The 15,326-nt window shown below is 36.7% G+C and overlaps 1 protein-coding gene across 1 annotated transcript in view; it reads left to right on the plus strand.

The window, feature by feature from the left end:
• The window catches only part of POLA1 (DNA polymerase alpha 1, catalytic subunit), a 210,001-nt gene that overhangs the window by 69,635 nt on the left and 125,040 nt on the right, over nucleotides 1-15,326 (plus strand). Inside the window, 4 exon segments of the mRNA XM_009276922.1 lie at nucleotides 7,115-7,147; nucleotides 8,870-8,962; nucleotides 12,354-12,559; nucleotides 13,841-13,973. Of these exon segments, the coding sequence (XP_009275197.1) occupies nucleotides 7,115-7,147; nucleotides 8,870-8,962; nucleotides 12,354-12,559; nucleotides 13,841-13,973 (465 nt within the window).

Raw genomic sequence — 15,326 nt, forward strand, 5'->3', positions numbered from 1 at the left:
TGGTGTTTGTGTTAATAATAATAAAAAAAAAAAAAAAAAAAAGGGGGGGGGGGGGGGGGGCGGAGGAGATTCGATTCTCAAGGAATTTGTCATCATCTTGGATAGTGCACTGAGTTTATCCACTGCTTAAAAAAAATATTTCCATCTTTAGAGTATTAGCTTTATTTCTTTTTCTGGTTAACAGAAATACTTGATCTTTTTGCAAAACTGTCTTCACTATTGATTCTGAGACCTACTCCCTGATTTCTCTAGGACTTCTAGTTATATGGCTATGAGAGTAACTTACTTGGGACATGAGACAGTACTTACATTCCTGTCACCTCAAGATTGAGACACACGCTTATATATTTGAAGGATAATTTCTAAAACTATGGTTCAACTTAAACCTGATGTAGAAGATGGTATGGTTATTCTTCCCTACTCAGGAATAGATTTTGCTGTTACTCGGAGGAAAATCTCTGTGCTCTGGTTTAAACCTTGACTGGATTCTAACTTGTCTCACCAAACAGGAAACCTTGGTTTATAAGTAATTCATTTTAATTATTTCCTGTTCTTGTCATTTTATTTTTTCTAGTGAAAGACTGATTCCCTATTGCTGGATGTGTTAAACCAGTTCAATTTGAGAAACAAAGCAAAATAAAGCTTTCCTGTCTAAATGTTTGTTCATTTCACTGAAGCAAATGCTTCTGTTTTCTCTAAGGAGGATATACTTGTCTGTATGCATTTAAATATTGAATAACTTAACACATGTTTTGGTTTTATTAGGGAATAGTAAATGATGCTTGTCATATTCTTGCTTATTAGAAGTGTTTTTACTTTGGTTTATGATACTGTTGCTTTTGATGTGGTTGCAGTGTACTTGAAATGCACAAAAGGTTTTCTTATTAAGCAAAGCTACCTTTGCGTCTTATAGTTAAGTACAAAATGTTCATCAAGCATAGATTTATTTAATGGATTTAAATGAAAAAAATTCGTAAGAGTTAATGAGCTGAAATTGGTTTGAGTACCATGTTCTTCAAGGGGTTTTAGGTGTTGCGGATCTTGTTTTTTCATGGAGTGAAATGGAAAAAAATTCCCTGCTTCTTCATTCATTTTAGGTTTTCAGTTTTCAATGAGTTGGTCAGAAAGAAAATAATTCTGTGGGTGGGCTGTGAGCCCTGGTGCTTCTCCAGGAGCTGCCACTGGTTCTGGTGTTAGGTTTCTCTGGAAAGAGCATCACTGACTCTGCCAGGTTAGGAGATGCCCATGCCATACGGACATCTTTCACAGCTAGTTATCTACCCGGACATTATATTCTTACTGCTTCTGGGGACACGAAGTTGGCTCAGAACTGGGTCAGTTACCTTCTATGCACTCAAGCGTTCAACTTCATCGTTGAGCACTCAGTTTCTCCATTTCCAAGATTTTAAATGAATTTCCAACACAGAAGCTTTTGGGTGGTTTTTTTTTTAACTTTTGTCCAAAGCTGTAGGAGTATGTTTCATTATTTTTTCTTTCATCCTAATACCAAAATAATCCTTTCCAAAATAGGCAAAATTTGCTTTAGTATAGCATGGTTCGTAATATATTGTGCAGAATAACCAGTAATTGTACAACTTAGTAAGTAATTAATTCTGGTTTTTGCTGTTCTCTTCAACGAAACTCACCACAAATACTTGAAATACTGTAGAATTTTAAAGATATAATTGTTTCTGGCACCAAGGGAACACTGTCTTCAAGTTTTAATTTGATTCACATCATCATCTTCAGTGTTTTACTGTCATCTTTGCGTTCCTTGTCAAAATGTGACAAAGGTACACGGGATTTTTGTTGTGTTCACGTTTCTATTGCTGCCTTTTTTGTGTGTTTTCTGTTGTTTGTGAGGCAGAAGATCCTACCTTTTGTTGGCACGTAAACATGTATCACTGGATCTTTGTGTACACTGTTTCAGCCCTTGGAACCATTCTCCCTTTGTTTTTGGTGCACCATCCAATTCTGGTTTTATACACAGCATCTATCAAAGTTGTATTAATTAGTGTCTGTCAACTTTGTTGGGTGGAGTATGGACAGTTAATTACAGTGATTGGGGGGAGGGGGGCCTAGAAGGGAAAATTTTGGCAGCATGGGGTGTATTTCTGATGCTGTTAACATTTCCTAAGAGTGTACATTTTGGGGAAGTGTAACATTATCTAAGTAAAGCAAATACTCAGTAAAAGCTCTTTGAAACAAACATATTTATTAACTACTTGAATCTGGTCACTCAAACTTCTCTAAATCAAGTCCATTGTCTAATGAAAAGGCTATATTGCGATGTTTCGTTCCTTGTGGCAAACAAGGCTTCCATCTTTCTTTCACTTTTGCTTATGGCATATGTGCCTTTTTGTCAGCAATAGAAACCTTTTTTGAAAATCCTTCTTAACAGAATCTTTTTGCAGCATCCTGTGGCTGTGGTTTATCAGTGCTAGAGGCTGCTTATCACAAAATACTAGCAAAGCTAATAAATAGGTTGCAAAAATAGAGAGGTTCAGAAATACTTCTTATTTAGATAGTGAGTGGTGTTACATACTGGAACACCATTCTTCCTGCCCATTTGTTCCTCTGTGTCATGGGAAGGACTAGCTAATAGGAATTACTAAAGCTGATGACAGAATCATTTTCTTACTATATAATTGCACAAGTAAACAGCTGAGGTGGAAAAAAATATCAGGTCTACGCTAGATAACTACAGGTAGTCTTCAAAAATACAGTTTTTGCCAAGGCCCTAAGAGTGTTAGTTTTTCTCCTTGTGCAAAGTGAATGCATAAGTGATTATTTTAAAAAAAATTTTTTTTTTTTTTTGTATGCATCTTTGGTGCAATATTTTTGTAATCATCCTGGCCAGTTTTTCCAGTCTGGTCTTAAGTCTCCCTTTCTGTTCCTTCACGTCTGCACCCCCAGGAATCTACAGAAAATTTGTGTGTCTTCAGGAGAAATCTTTGCATCAGCATGTTAGTTTTGTGCCCTATCCCATTGTTTTGTAACTCAGGTATCTTAGCTCGTTTTCACAAAAGCATCCTCTCGTTGGAAGGTACTCTTCAGTGGTTTTTAAATAAGGTATATTTAAAAATACTTGATGTAATGGATAATGGTAAAGCTGTTCTTTGTTTATTTATTTTTAATAATTCCCTTTCTTAAGTCGCATCCTCATTTTATTAAGTAATTAGTGAGTTGGAGTAGAATTAGGACAGGGAATTTTGCAGTTTGATGATTGCTTGTCTGCAATTACAATCTGTCAGTTTATACTGACTCGCTGTTCATGGTCGAGAGAATGTGTGTTGCTAGTCTTGCTTTTACAAGAAAAAAGTTAAAATAGATTTTCACAGATGTTCACTGTGCTGAGAAGTTCACAGGTTTTTAGAAGTATATGTTTGCTGAGGGGGAGGGGGCACGGCTGTACAGATGGGTTGCCAGGCAATTAATTCTTCCTACTTGGATTGCCTGCAATAGGAGACAATCCAGCTCTCATGAGCAGTGCAATATTATTTGCAGAAGGAAACTACCGAGTAACAGTTTTCCTGTTCTCTTCCTTCTTTCTTCTGTCTTCCCAGCCTCACTATAAACCTCCCTTCCTTTGCTGTGCATTTCTGAGAAACTGCTAATGATTGATATGATAGCAGTGCTGTCATTCTTTTTAACGAAAAAAAAAAAGCCATTTTTATTCTAGGTATTTTAATAGAGTCCCATTAAGGATGTATTGCTGACTGAAATATTGGCATGAAGGGCTCTCACTGAGCTGAGCCCAGGAATTAAGAAGTCAGGAAATCGGCTGCTGCATTGCAAAAGAACCTTGTGTGACACAGTATCTCCTGATTGGGGGGATCATTACTGCTATTATGACTCGACTTGCGTAGGAATTTTAAATTTCATCTGAATGTCAGTAATAACCCTCTTAGCAAATTATCCTGAATAAAATCACGAAGGCATTTTATATAATAGGTGTTGAATTACTGGATAGATTTGCTAATTAAATACTCTTTGTTCTGCTGCAGTTGACATTACAGGGTAAGATCTTGAACAATTATTCTCAACAGCTGTACTTTGTTAAGGGAAAAATTAACTACAAAGTTTATTTTTTTTTCTACACTTGAAGTTGGCAGATTTTTGAAATGTGCTTGAAAAAAATTCCATCATCCAATTGGTAATGAGAAGATAAATATGCAGGTGTTGCTGTGAAATCAGATAACTACCGACTGCCTTATTAATGAATTTAGCAAGCCTTTATAACCTTCTGTTTTGTAGCTGTTGGCACTTATAAGTGATCCCCTGTCAGAATGGGTAGCACTAGCATATGCCAGTCACTTGATGAAGCGAACTTGTCTGTGACCTTCTTGTTATTACCTACATCCACTCCTGTCCTCAGAGACAATTGAGAAATGGTCTTTGCACAGCCAAACAATTTTTTTAGTGGGGGGTAATCCTATTTAAAAAAAAAAGTAAGTTAATCTTTCTAACTATTAATAGATAGTGTTATTTCAGAGAATGAAGTAGAAAATGCCAGAGATTATCAAGGGAAAAAACGGTAGGCCTTCTTTTCTTTTACATGTAAACTCTTAATTTCTCTGTCCAATTTTTAAATTTTGTTTCAGGGACTCCTGTTTGCTTTTGGAGTACTAAGGGAAAGGTGTAACCTTTCTCTGTAGGAGTCAGCTAATAAGTGAGAGAAAAGGGGGGGTGTGAATAAGCTGGAATTCTGATTACTGTATATGAAATTTGATGTCATGTACCAGTGATATGTGTCTTTAGAATAATTTCAAAACTCCATGGAAAGGTGCTGGGGCGGTGCCGTCTGAATCACTTACTAGGAGATGAATAGGAGTGGAATATCTTTTTTTTAAGCTTCTGATTAAAATGGAATCGGGTGCGCTTGAGTGAATCTGCAGTTAAGACACCATTTTCCTGTTCTTCTTTGTCTACGTAGAAGATTGAGGCCAGCTGAGCTTTTTGCAGTTTGGGACTTCAGCAGAGTTCAGGCATCACATTGGCCGAGTACCTAGTTTGCAGCATCAGTGGGTGGTCTTTAAACCAACTGGATGTTTTGAACTTGACCCAGAGAGTGTAAATCCATAGCTATCCATATGTGCTTAGGGAATAACCCTGATAAGGACATTCATTGTGAGTCATCTGTGTCTGTTATATCGTGGTTTGGAACCTAACCTTTCCTTAAGTGCCTTGAAGGGTATGGTATATTATGTTTGCTTAGTTTATGTCTTTGCACTTTGGGAGAGTGAGTCCATCCTTAGGTGCAGCCATTTCTTCTTTGAAGATGAAAGTGGCTAGAAAACGTGTCTGAACAGAAACTGTGTTGAAACGGAATATTAAGTTTGCAGAGTCAAACACTGTGAAACTAAGAATGCTGGGGGAATATAGCTTTCGGTGCACAATTTAAAACAAACTGAAAAAGCATAGTGGAGCATCATACTTTAGTATTCGTCACTGTGGTTGTCTAAAGGTTCAGAAATACTAAAGAAACTTGCCGTTAATGTTGAAGGAGTGACAGTGTTATCCTGTTTGTGTACTGTTATGTAGAGGTGGACATTTCACCTTTGTTTCAGAATTGCTTGCTGATATAGCAGTAGTCAATATTGCGATAGTCAAGACTCTTGGATTCATTTTAGGTTCCTTGGCCTTATGAAAGTCATGAGACTTCCCTGAAGATGGTCTTATTCCTACTGAGCATAGCCAGCTTTTCCCTGTTTGTCCTTTTTCTTTCCTCACCCCTGCTAATTTCTACTGCTCAGCTCCCTGTCACAGACTTCTTGATAGTCTGAAAGTCATAATTCTGCCTTTTTGGCAAATACGGCCAAAGAGTATTGCGATTTAATGTATGAAAAATAATAAAACTTAGCCTAGGTTACTAAATTTAATACAACCTGTTAAAATAGTGTGTTGCCTGACTATCTTTAAAGCTAGAGTACCGAATTGTTCGGATTCATCTAATAGACTCTGATCTGTCATTGCTGTACCCAGTGGTTCAAAGTAATCCTCTTTAAGAAAATTAAAAGTCTAAATGTATACGAGTAGCAGGACTAGCTGAAAAAGAACAGAGGTTTATGCTGAGTGGGGATGGAAAGGACTGAAACCAGGGAACGGGGACTAACCAGGTGGAATCTGGAGCTGTGTGCCAGAGCACCAGGATGCTGACAAGAAGGGAAATGGGGAGCACAGTGGAAACATGGCCAGGGGACTGAAGGAATGGACCTGATGTTGGTTCTCATGCAGCTGTGCAAACTTCACCAAGCCCTTGCTGCTGCAGCAGCTACACATTTCTGTTCATCAAGCTAGTTTTACTTTGTCTTTTCTGTGCTACAGCCGTATCTGTGACTTCAGATGATAGGTTCTTCCACCCCTCTCCACTATGCTGACCAGTATTAGAGATGGAAGCATTAGCCTACTCACGTGAGGTCTCTATAGCTATTGATAAGGTTCAGAGAATTGCTATTCAGAGCATTCAAGGAACTTGGGATGCAGTCTTGGCTGAGGAACAAACCTGGTTACACGTGGATTTGCCCACTGATTCAATATCTGTATCCTGTCTCTATCCCAGCTCCTTGTCCCAGGTCTGGTTTCCCTAAGGAGTTTGCTTTTTGATGACCCATTTTGAGATCATTACAAGGGTAATCAACCTTTTGACTAGGTTCTTGTTAAGTGAGCGCCATCCAGGCTGTACTGAGTAAGACAGGACGTTTTTGGGAAAAACCTCAATGACATCAAGAGATACGATGATGGATATGAAGGAGACGACTAACCTACATTACTGAAAGAGGCTTAATTCTGGCACTTCCTGATTAGGTTTTATTTGAGCATTTGATTCAATGTTCTTTTTTTCCTAAGGTAGAATGTGTGTGTGCACATGCAATTTTGAGATTTGTTTTAATCTTGTTTTAGGGGAGTTAATAATAGCATTAATACAAGGTCAGATGAGAATTTACTCATGTAATAGGAGTATTGAAGTGACTGTGTGTTGCCAGGAGAGAGGTGGTTTGCTTTGTTTTGAAAGGTGAGAGCATTTGGAGTTAGCAATCTAATGGATATGTTTGCATGTGTTAGCTTGTAATTATATCATATGCTAACCTTTGATTATTTTTTTTTATTTCAGATTTTGATGCATACCAAGGAGATGGTGCAAAAGGTAATGCTGAGCATTTTCATTAAACAACAACCCTTAAAGAGCACACCTGGTGAATTTTTTTTTATTCTGGGAGAACTGTAACCCAAACAGACCTGAAATCACTTCTTAGGATGCCTGGTTTACAAATGTAATCCTTCCTAATGGATTATAGCTTTTTTCTTTTCCTACCACAGATATGATCTGGCCCCTGCTTGAAGCCTATGTGTGACTGTTTCAAGCAAATTAGCAACAGTGCTAATTAGAGTTTACTCATAGACCTGTTACACCATGTGTTTTAGTGTTTTATTATGGTTTATTTTTTGGCATCCTTTAAACTCTGTCACAGGGTGGTTTTTTGACTATATGGAGTTTAACATGGACATAGCCATGCTGCAGTTTTTTACAGCTGCATTGATTTTCCACCACTGAAGACATCAAGTTTCCATTTTTTTCAAGTTAGTATTACGTAGTTGGATTTATCTGCCCATTTTTTTTGGTGACATTTACTGGTGTTGACAATTTTTCTTTTCACCTTTTTCCTTACTGTGCCTTTCATATGGACCTCAGGCTTTATGTGCTTCAATTTGTCTAGAGTTTGCTCCATTATCCCAGAGTATTATGGCAGTCTGGCTGGTGCTTGAACACAATCTTTTCCAAGTAGGGCATTTGAATTGTTCCAAGGATCAGAATGAGAGATGATATGAAGGGCAGAGTGTCAGTCAGAGAGAAGGAATCAAGTAGGTGTTTGTCTTCATCTCCTGGTGTAATTGTTCAGTAGTTCAATCTGGGGATGCAAAACTTGCGGGTCACAGTAGCTAGATCCTTATCCAAAAGGAAAACCTTGTTCCCTGGAAGATCTGCTGCCCAGGGGAGGACTACCACAGGTAATTAGATTACAGCAGAAGAAAAAAGATGGGAGTGGGAAGATGGAAACGTGAAGCCACATGCATAATCTGAAGAAGTGTAAGAAGAGCAGCCTAATCTGGACAGTACTGTGGTTTATTAAACTGCATATAAATAATATATAAACTCAGTTACTGTATCTACTAGCCAATACTTTCACTAGATTTATTTGAAATAGAGTATCTAAGTGGAGTTTTTTGTTTGTTTTTGTTTTTTTTTAATCCAGAATGACTTTTTTTGCAAGAGTATTGTGATGGCTACAAATGGAATAGGATACCTAACTGTAGTATTATCTTTTAAGCATTTTTTGTTTTTTTTAATCCAGAATGACTTTTTTTGCAAGAGTATTGTGATGGCTACAAATGGAATAGGATACCTAACTGTAGTATTATCTTTTAAGCACATTGGCTAGATGTCTTATCCGAATAGCCTGAATTTGTCCAGCAGTTTTTGAGTCTAAGTGATCATCTTGTGTCCTAGCAGTCCAAAGTTATTTCTGATTAGAGTTCCTGCTGTTTCTCAAGATTAGACTTGTTCACTGACTTATTTTTCTAGCGTTCATTTAGTAAAATTTTAACTACTTATATTATGTACACAACTGAACAGTGATTTTTTTTTAAACATATCAGTGGTTTAAGTTTCATTATTCTCTTTGAATTCAAGTATGTCTTAATGAAATGTACAGACTTCTCAGTAAAAACTTACTTTACATTTTTCTGCGTTTTAGTATTTAAGGGATAATATATGGACAATGATCTTTTTAAATCTTGAAAATGAGGTGGGACTTTAAAAAGATGGAGTGGTTCTGGTTTGTTTTTCAAAGTAATTTGTTTCATTTAGATGAACCTTGAAGTGATTTATGGAGACACAGATTCCATTATGATAAACACGAACAGCACCAATTTGGATGAGGTCTTCAAGCTGGGGAACAAGGTAAGGAATTTTTTCTTTCTAAAGCTTTCCTACATGTCTGTGTTGTAACACTGAGTGGAGCAGATAGTACTGAGAGAGGACTCCATGGCATAAGCAGAGAATAGGCCATGAGGAAGAAGAACTTGACCATGTATGGAAGTTATGGAGTAGTAAAAGCTCCGAGCGCCCTGTCTCCAGGTGTAGCCACTCTGTGCATTTTTGAAAGTCATTAAATTAAAACAAAACATTTCATTGTATAATGAGCTTTTGTACCAATCGTAAGTTACCAGGAGACTCTCTGAATACTTGGTAAGTCAAAATGTAAGGTACAATTCCTCCATATTAGTTCCAATTACAATGTGAACACAATTTTGATTTTAATGATTTTTGTTTTGACATGAGAGATGTTTATCAGTTTAGTTTTGTTTAGTTATGTAGTATGTATTACACTCTATGTGCCATCAAATTTCCAGTGGTAAATTAAAATACTAATTTCCAAGGTATACTAGATACAGAAGAGATCTGTTTGATTAGCAGTTGGCAGTTGACGATGTGGAAGTTTTGTGGCTCCCTGAAATTGTGGAAGAGAAGTGAGAAATGTTGCAGAACATTTTAAAGAAAAGATGTTTTTGAAAGATGGAAGAAATTGTGATGAAAATGAAAGCTATGGAAGCTCTAAAAAACCCAAAGAAAACAGAGGTTTTTTTCAGTATAGTATTAAACAAAAGTTATGTAATTTTAAGGCAACAGTGATTCTGGGTTTTTTTTAGAATACTTCTGCCTTCATGCTAAGTTGGTACTTTGAGAAGTAGATGCATCTCAGGAGCATGGAAAAAGGAATAATATCTTGATGTCATAACCAAGTAGCAGGAGGGCTGATGGCATGGAAGAAAGAAATCTCTTTTTTTTTATCTTACTCCAGCCGTGTGTGTATGTGTGGCTTCATTCTGGTTTGGTTTTTGTCCCTGTACTCCCATTTGCTGGCTAAACAGTATAGAGGAAGAGTTAAATAATAATAATAATTTTTATAAAGTCTGACAGCATCATCATCATAGGTTAAATACTTCTGACTTTGATTCAGGCTTACTGAGAGAATAGGTAGGTTTTTGAACTTGGTCACCTGTTCAATGATTCTTTTTACGAGTCAAATCTTAGGCTTTTTTATCCCATGTACTTCTGTATCCTGTATCAGCTGGTTTAAAAAAAAAAAAGACAGACGTTTTGATTAATGTTTTCATATTGTTTACTTGATTTTAAAAGGGAATAAACTTATGTCTGTAAATAAGCACACACTCAAACCTAGCATCACAATTGTTAGTGACTTTTTTTGCGAACTCTTCTATCATTTAGGTTTTCCTCATTTTGCATAATTCATATAAACAGTTTTCAGGATAGAGAATTGTATCTGTTGAGAGGAATGACCCAAGAAATGTCACTGTTCTATTGCATAATAATTTCTTTCCCAGAATTTCATGTTCAGAGATGAGAGATATTTACATTGCATTCATGATAGTTTTGCTTTAATGTAGACTGTATGGAAGGTACACAGGTTTAATGCAAACAATTACTGTGAGAGCAGTTAGTGTATGTACCCCTGTTCTGATGTAAAGTGTGAATTTATAGGTTGTCTTCAGCGATGAAGCATTCCTCTGAGAGATTAATTTTGTTTTTCTATTGTTGAAAATTCTCTCATCTTCTTTCTGAATTTTCCCATCTAATGCCTTGTCTCACAGGTTTCTAGTTGTGTTCACTCCCGCCCTTTACCCCCCATTATTTATATCCATGCCCCTTTTAGTCATTACACAGCAGAATATCATACATTTCTCATTTTCTGTGCATCCTTGTGAATCAGATTTGCCAGTACATTCAATGCTGCACTGTTGCTGGTTTTTAAGCATTTGATTAGTATGATCTAAAAAAAAAAATTGAAAAGACTTAAAAAAAAAAAAAAGGCAGAAAAATGTTCAGAGGAATTATTTGACTTTAACGAACAAAGTATGAACCTCTGGGCAAAATGGTTTTGCTTCGTGATGTCCTTCATAATTTATAAATATACAAGGGATATAAAACTCTTAGGATAGACCCAGATTATTAAAAGCGTTGATAATTCCTGCAATAGGAAAAATGGAGATCTAAGTGAGAAAAATTAAATACACACATATACATACACATGGACAATTTGTAAGGAAAGTTTTGATTAAAACTGGTAATGTGGGCCCAAAGCTAGACAGACAGAAAACCAATGAGATGCTGAAGGTACTGTTCATGTCTTAGTGAGGGTATGCATTAAATGGCAAAAGAACTTTAATTTATAAAACTTCAGTGAGGCATGAGAAAAGGATAGTTCATAGTTGGTGGTCTCTGACGAGGGAACTGGAAATAATGGAGGAGGAAGAGTGGATAGGGAGATACTGAAAATCAAGAGGGAAGAAAAGTTGGAAAGAAAATGAAGAGTAGAACATATGAAGACAGAACAGGATGTCTGAGGAGTCATATGCAGATATTCTGTTGAAGAAAGTAAAGTAAAAATGTATGAAGAAAGAAAAATGCAAGTGGGAAACTTTTAGACGAGCCAGTAGGTGGGTGAATCTGTACTGGAACCAAAGTTTGTTGTTGAAGGTACGTGCTGTTTTGAGCTGTTGCGCTTCTGTCCTCTTAGAATAGAGGTAAGAGATGTGGAGCCACTTGATACTTGGTACTACATTAAGACAGTAGATCAAGTGCAATTTCAAGCTTTTGTATGTGGATAAGACATAGCCTGTGTGTAGAAAAATGGCACCTTTTCCCTCAAAGAAATCAGGCTATAGAAAAAGTAGGCATATTGTGGGGAAGGGTATAAATAAACACTTGCCCGTTTGTGCATGTTTTTCCTGAACATACACACACAGAGCTCTGGTCTGCAGTCATAGTTCTCCCTCCCCTCCCTGGTTTGTGGGGGAAGCACCTTTGCAAGGCACCTTTTTTAGACAGAATATGGAAATTGCTTTCTAAGTGACCGTCTCTTATCTTTTCCGAGTCAGTGGATCCCTACTCTGAAATCCCTTGTTTGCTTCGTTTATGTGAGAGGCTAGATGGAGTAGCTGCCCTAGTAAAACGGCCTGGAGTCCGTTATCTGCAAGGTCACATTCAGTCCCATGCTTCTCTGACCTGCTTAATTTTGTTAGGGAGTTAGATACACCAAGCTGTAAATCCTGAAGAAGCCAATGGGTGAACCTTAATTTTAATAGTAGCTCATACTACTGTGTACTTAATTTCAGGGTTAATGATATCTGACGAGTCTTTAAAATGTGTATGCAAACACATGGTATGTAATGTTACTTGTTTTAAAACTTAAGAATGATACACTTCGAAGTTAAATTTTTCCATAGTTATTAAAGTGTTGCATTTGCTTTTAATGCTGGTGCATTCGCAGATCAAGAGTGAAGTGAACAAGCTCTATAAATTGTTGGAAATCGATATTGATGGAGTCTTTAAGTCCTTGCTACTGTTAAAGAAGAAGAAATATGCTGCTCTGACTGTGGAACCAGCAGGAGATGGGAAATACGTAACTAAACAAGAACTGAAAGGATTGGATATAGTCCGAAGAGACTGGTGTGATCTTGCAAAAGAGACTGGAAAGTGAGTTTCTTTGTGGCATTGTCCTCTTTGCTCTGTTTTAAACAGTACATGCTTCATAAACATTTGATGTCGCGTGGCTGTTTCCTGAACAGCGCAGATTGGTAACTAACATCAGTGTTAGAGCATCTTAACTGGTTTTTGTAGGAGACGGTGAACGTTACGTTTTGGCTTTGGTAACAGATTATACTTGTGCAGGTCCGAATGTCTCTAATTTCACTATCTGTTTTTGCATCTTCTGTGGAAGCTGTGCATTTGAGTTGTCGCAATTTTGTATATGCAGTTTAATAAACCACAGCTGAAATCTTGTGAAAATGGTAGGCGCTATCAGCGTTTGGAGTCACAGGTTTTAGGTCAGAATATTTTTTCAAAGGTGGTTAAAGAAGCTGGTGGTCAGCTCTTTCAGCATCCTCTGATAAAGCTGGAAGTGCTCTGGGTGCAGCCTGAGGAGATGATCCCTTCCCCCAAGACTATTTCTCTTCCGTTGTTCAAATGAGACTCTTCTGATACTTCGTTATGATGGATACTGGATTGATCATTTATTAATTGTCATTGCACAGGGCATTTTCATACTTAAATTCAATACATATGATACATTTAGCACTGTAGAAAGAAAATTGGAGTGGTGGTCATCTGGGGGCTGACTCAACTTACATGGCATACTGCCTCTTGAAAACTTAACTTAAATAAATTGTGGTCCAAATGTATCCAAAAATGAATACTTTTTTATGTCTGTAAAAATACACCACACACTTGCTTACTGTTCTTAAGACTTGCATTTTCTAAGAAAAGATGCATCATAATAGAAGCAAATTTTTCCAAGTTAGGAATGTATTAGTAATTAAAGCTATACAAATGTTTGAGAGTGTTCTTTAGTGACTAACTCTTCTGCAGCTGGCAGATCTTCCAACCACGTTTTACAGAAATAGGCAAGACTTTGCTTACTTGATATGTTCTCTTCTCCCCCATCTTAAGATACCTGCTATGGAATAATAAATGGCAAAATGAAATGGGAGCAGAAAATAGAAACCAGTTGCATTCAACAGTTCCAAATCACTGTTTAACATTAGAACTATTTACAATAATTTGCTTTTAGTAAAATAAGTAAACAAATAAAACACAACATGAAACATCCTGGCAAATTTCTATAAATTTTACATCAGACTTCATCCTCAGGCTCTTTAGTTTCTAGAGGTAACCCAGGGAAAGAGAGGATTGTCTTTATTGTAATGGTTTTGCTTTGCGTGACTTAAGCTTTTCTTCATTTCTGGACTGTTTTTACAGCTATATAATTGGTCAGATTCTTTCTGATCAGCCCCGAGACATAATCGTGGAAAATATTCAAAGGCGCCTTATAGAAATTGGAGAAAATGTGATCAATGGCCAGATCCCAGTAAATCAGTTTGAAATAAACAAGGTAAATGATGTCTCAGCTCTTTTCTGTCTCAGAAAAACTTTACTGTTCCTGAATATATTGACTGCTGATAAAAAATTTTTTAATCTTTATGATGCTGTGAAATATCAGGAGTTTTATTAGATACTGAATATCCTGGAACATACTGCAAAGATCCTACGATATGAGAAAAAATACCTTGTGTGGGGCTGGAGGCCAGTCTTCCTTCCTCAGAATAACAACTTTGTGTCATGTCCTGTCCTGCTCTCTTCCCCACTGATTCTGCACTTTGAGAATGACATGATAGCTCATGCTTTCAGAAGTTTTCTCCTAAATTGTTGTTTTATAATTCAGTTTTAAAATACATAAACTGACGAATGCAACAGAAAAGAATCAAAAATTCTGTTTTCTAGAAAACCCGTTAGTTTATTTCCCTTCAAAGCTCTGTAGAAGAAAGCTAATAGTCATTTTGAGATCTCATTCAAGACTTTCCTGCAGCAAGAAATAAAATACTCCGCTTTATCTACAAGAGTTGTAGCAAACAGCATTGTGGTTTTGGTTTATTTTTATGAATCCTCAATGAAACCTGTATTTTTAACTTCAAAAGCCTCCCCCCCCGCTGGGGGGGGTGTTTCATTAATGAATTGGATATTACATGCCCCTCTCATGATTGTAATAGAAGAGATTTCCCAAATTTGCTCCATCCAAAGCCTCTTTCTTTTGCCAGCCGTACATCTGTCTGCTCTGTAAGACTGTGTTAATCAATCAGTTAAGAAATGTGTTCGGGTTGTCATGAGGGTGTTAGAGAAATCAGTAGTTTTTATGGTTGACTTAAAAACAGACTGTTCTGATGCAAATATTCTAAGAGTATTTAGTATCCCAGTAAAAGATATATACGGAATAATTTTCACTTTAAATGCTGAATGTTCCTCTGTTTTACTACTTTGGAAAAAAAAAAATAATGTATTTTACTATTAAGTCAAATGTATAATAGTTGTTACTAAGAATTGGGAGGACGGTAAATATTTAAACGTAGCATTTTATTTTATGTAAAGGAAAAACTCATTGTGGGATCTCAGTAGTACGAGATACATGGAAATATTTAAATCCAGTTGTATCCTCTTGCTACAGAGCTTGTTAAATACACCTAACTACTTGATATTCAGATTTACTTTATGACCTGAATTGATGCAGCGGTAAGAGGGTTATCTCTGGCTATATTTTTATATTTTGTGTAATGTTTTCATCTTCAATTTAGTTTAATTTTAAAACAATTGCATTATATCTGTAACTGTTTTGAACTGTTGTGCTTTTAATGTGTCGTGGTTTAATCTCAGTCGGCAACTGAGCACCACGCAGCCACTCGCTCACTCCCCC

This window comes from Aptenodytes forsteri, unplaced genomic scaffold, assembly GCF_000699145.1.
Source record: "Aptenodytes forsteri isolate BGI_AS27 unplaced genomic scaffold, ASM69914v1 Scaffold273, whole genome shotgun sequence".
Taxonomy (NCBI): domain Eukaryota; kingdom Metazoa; phylum Chordata; class Aves; order Sphenisciformes; family Spheniscidae; genus Aptenodytes; species Aptenodytes forsteri.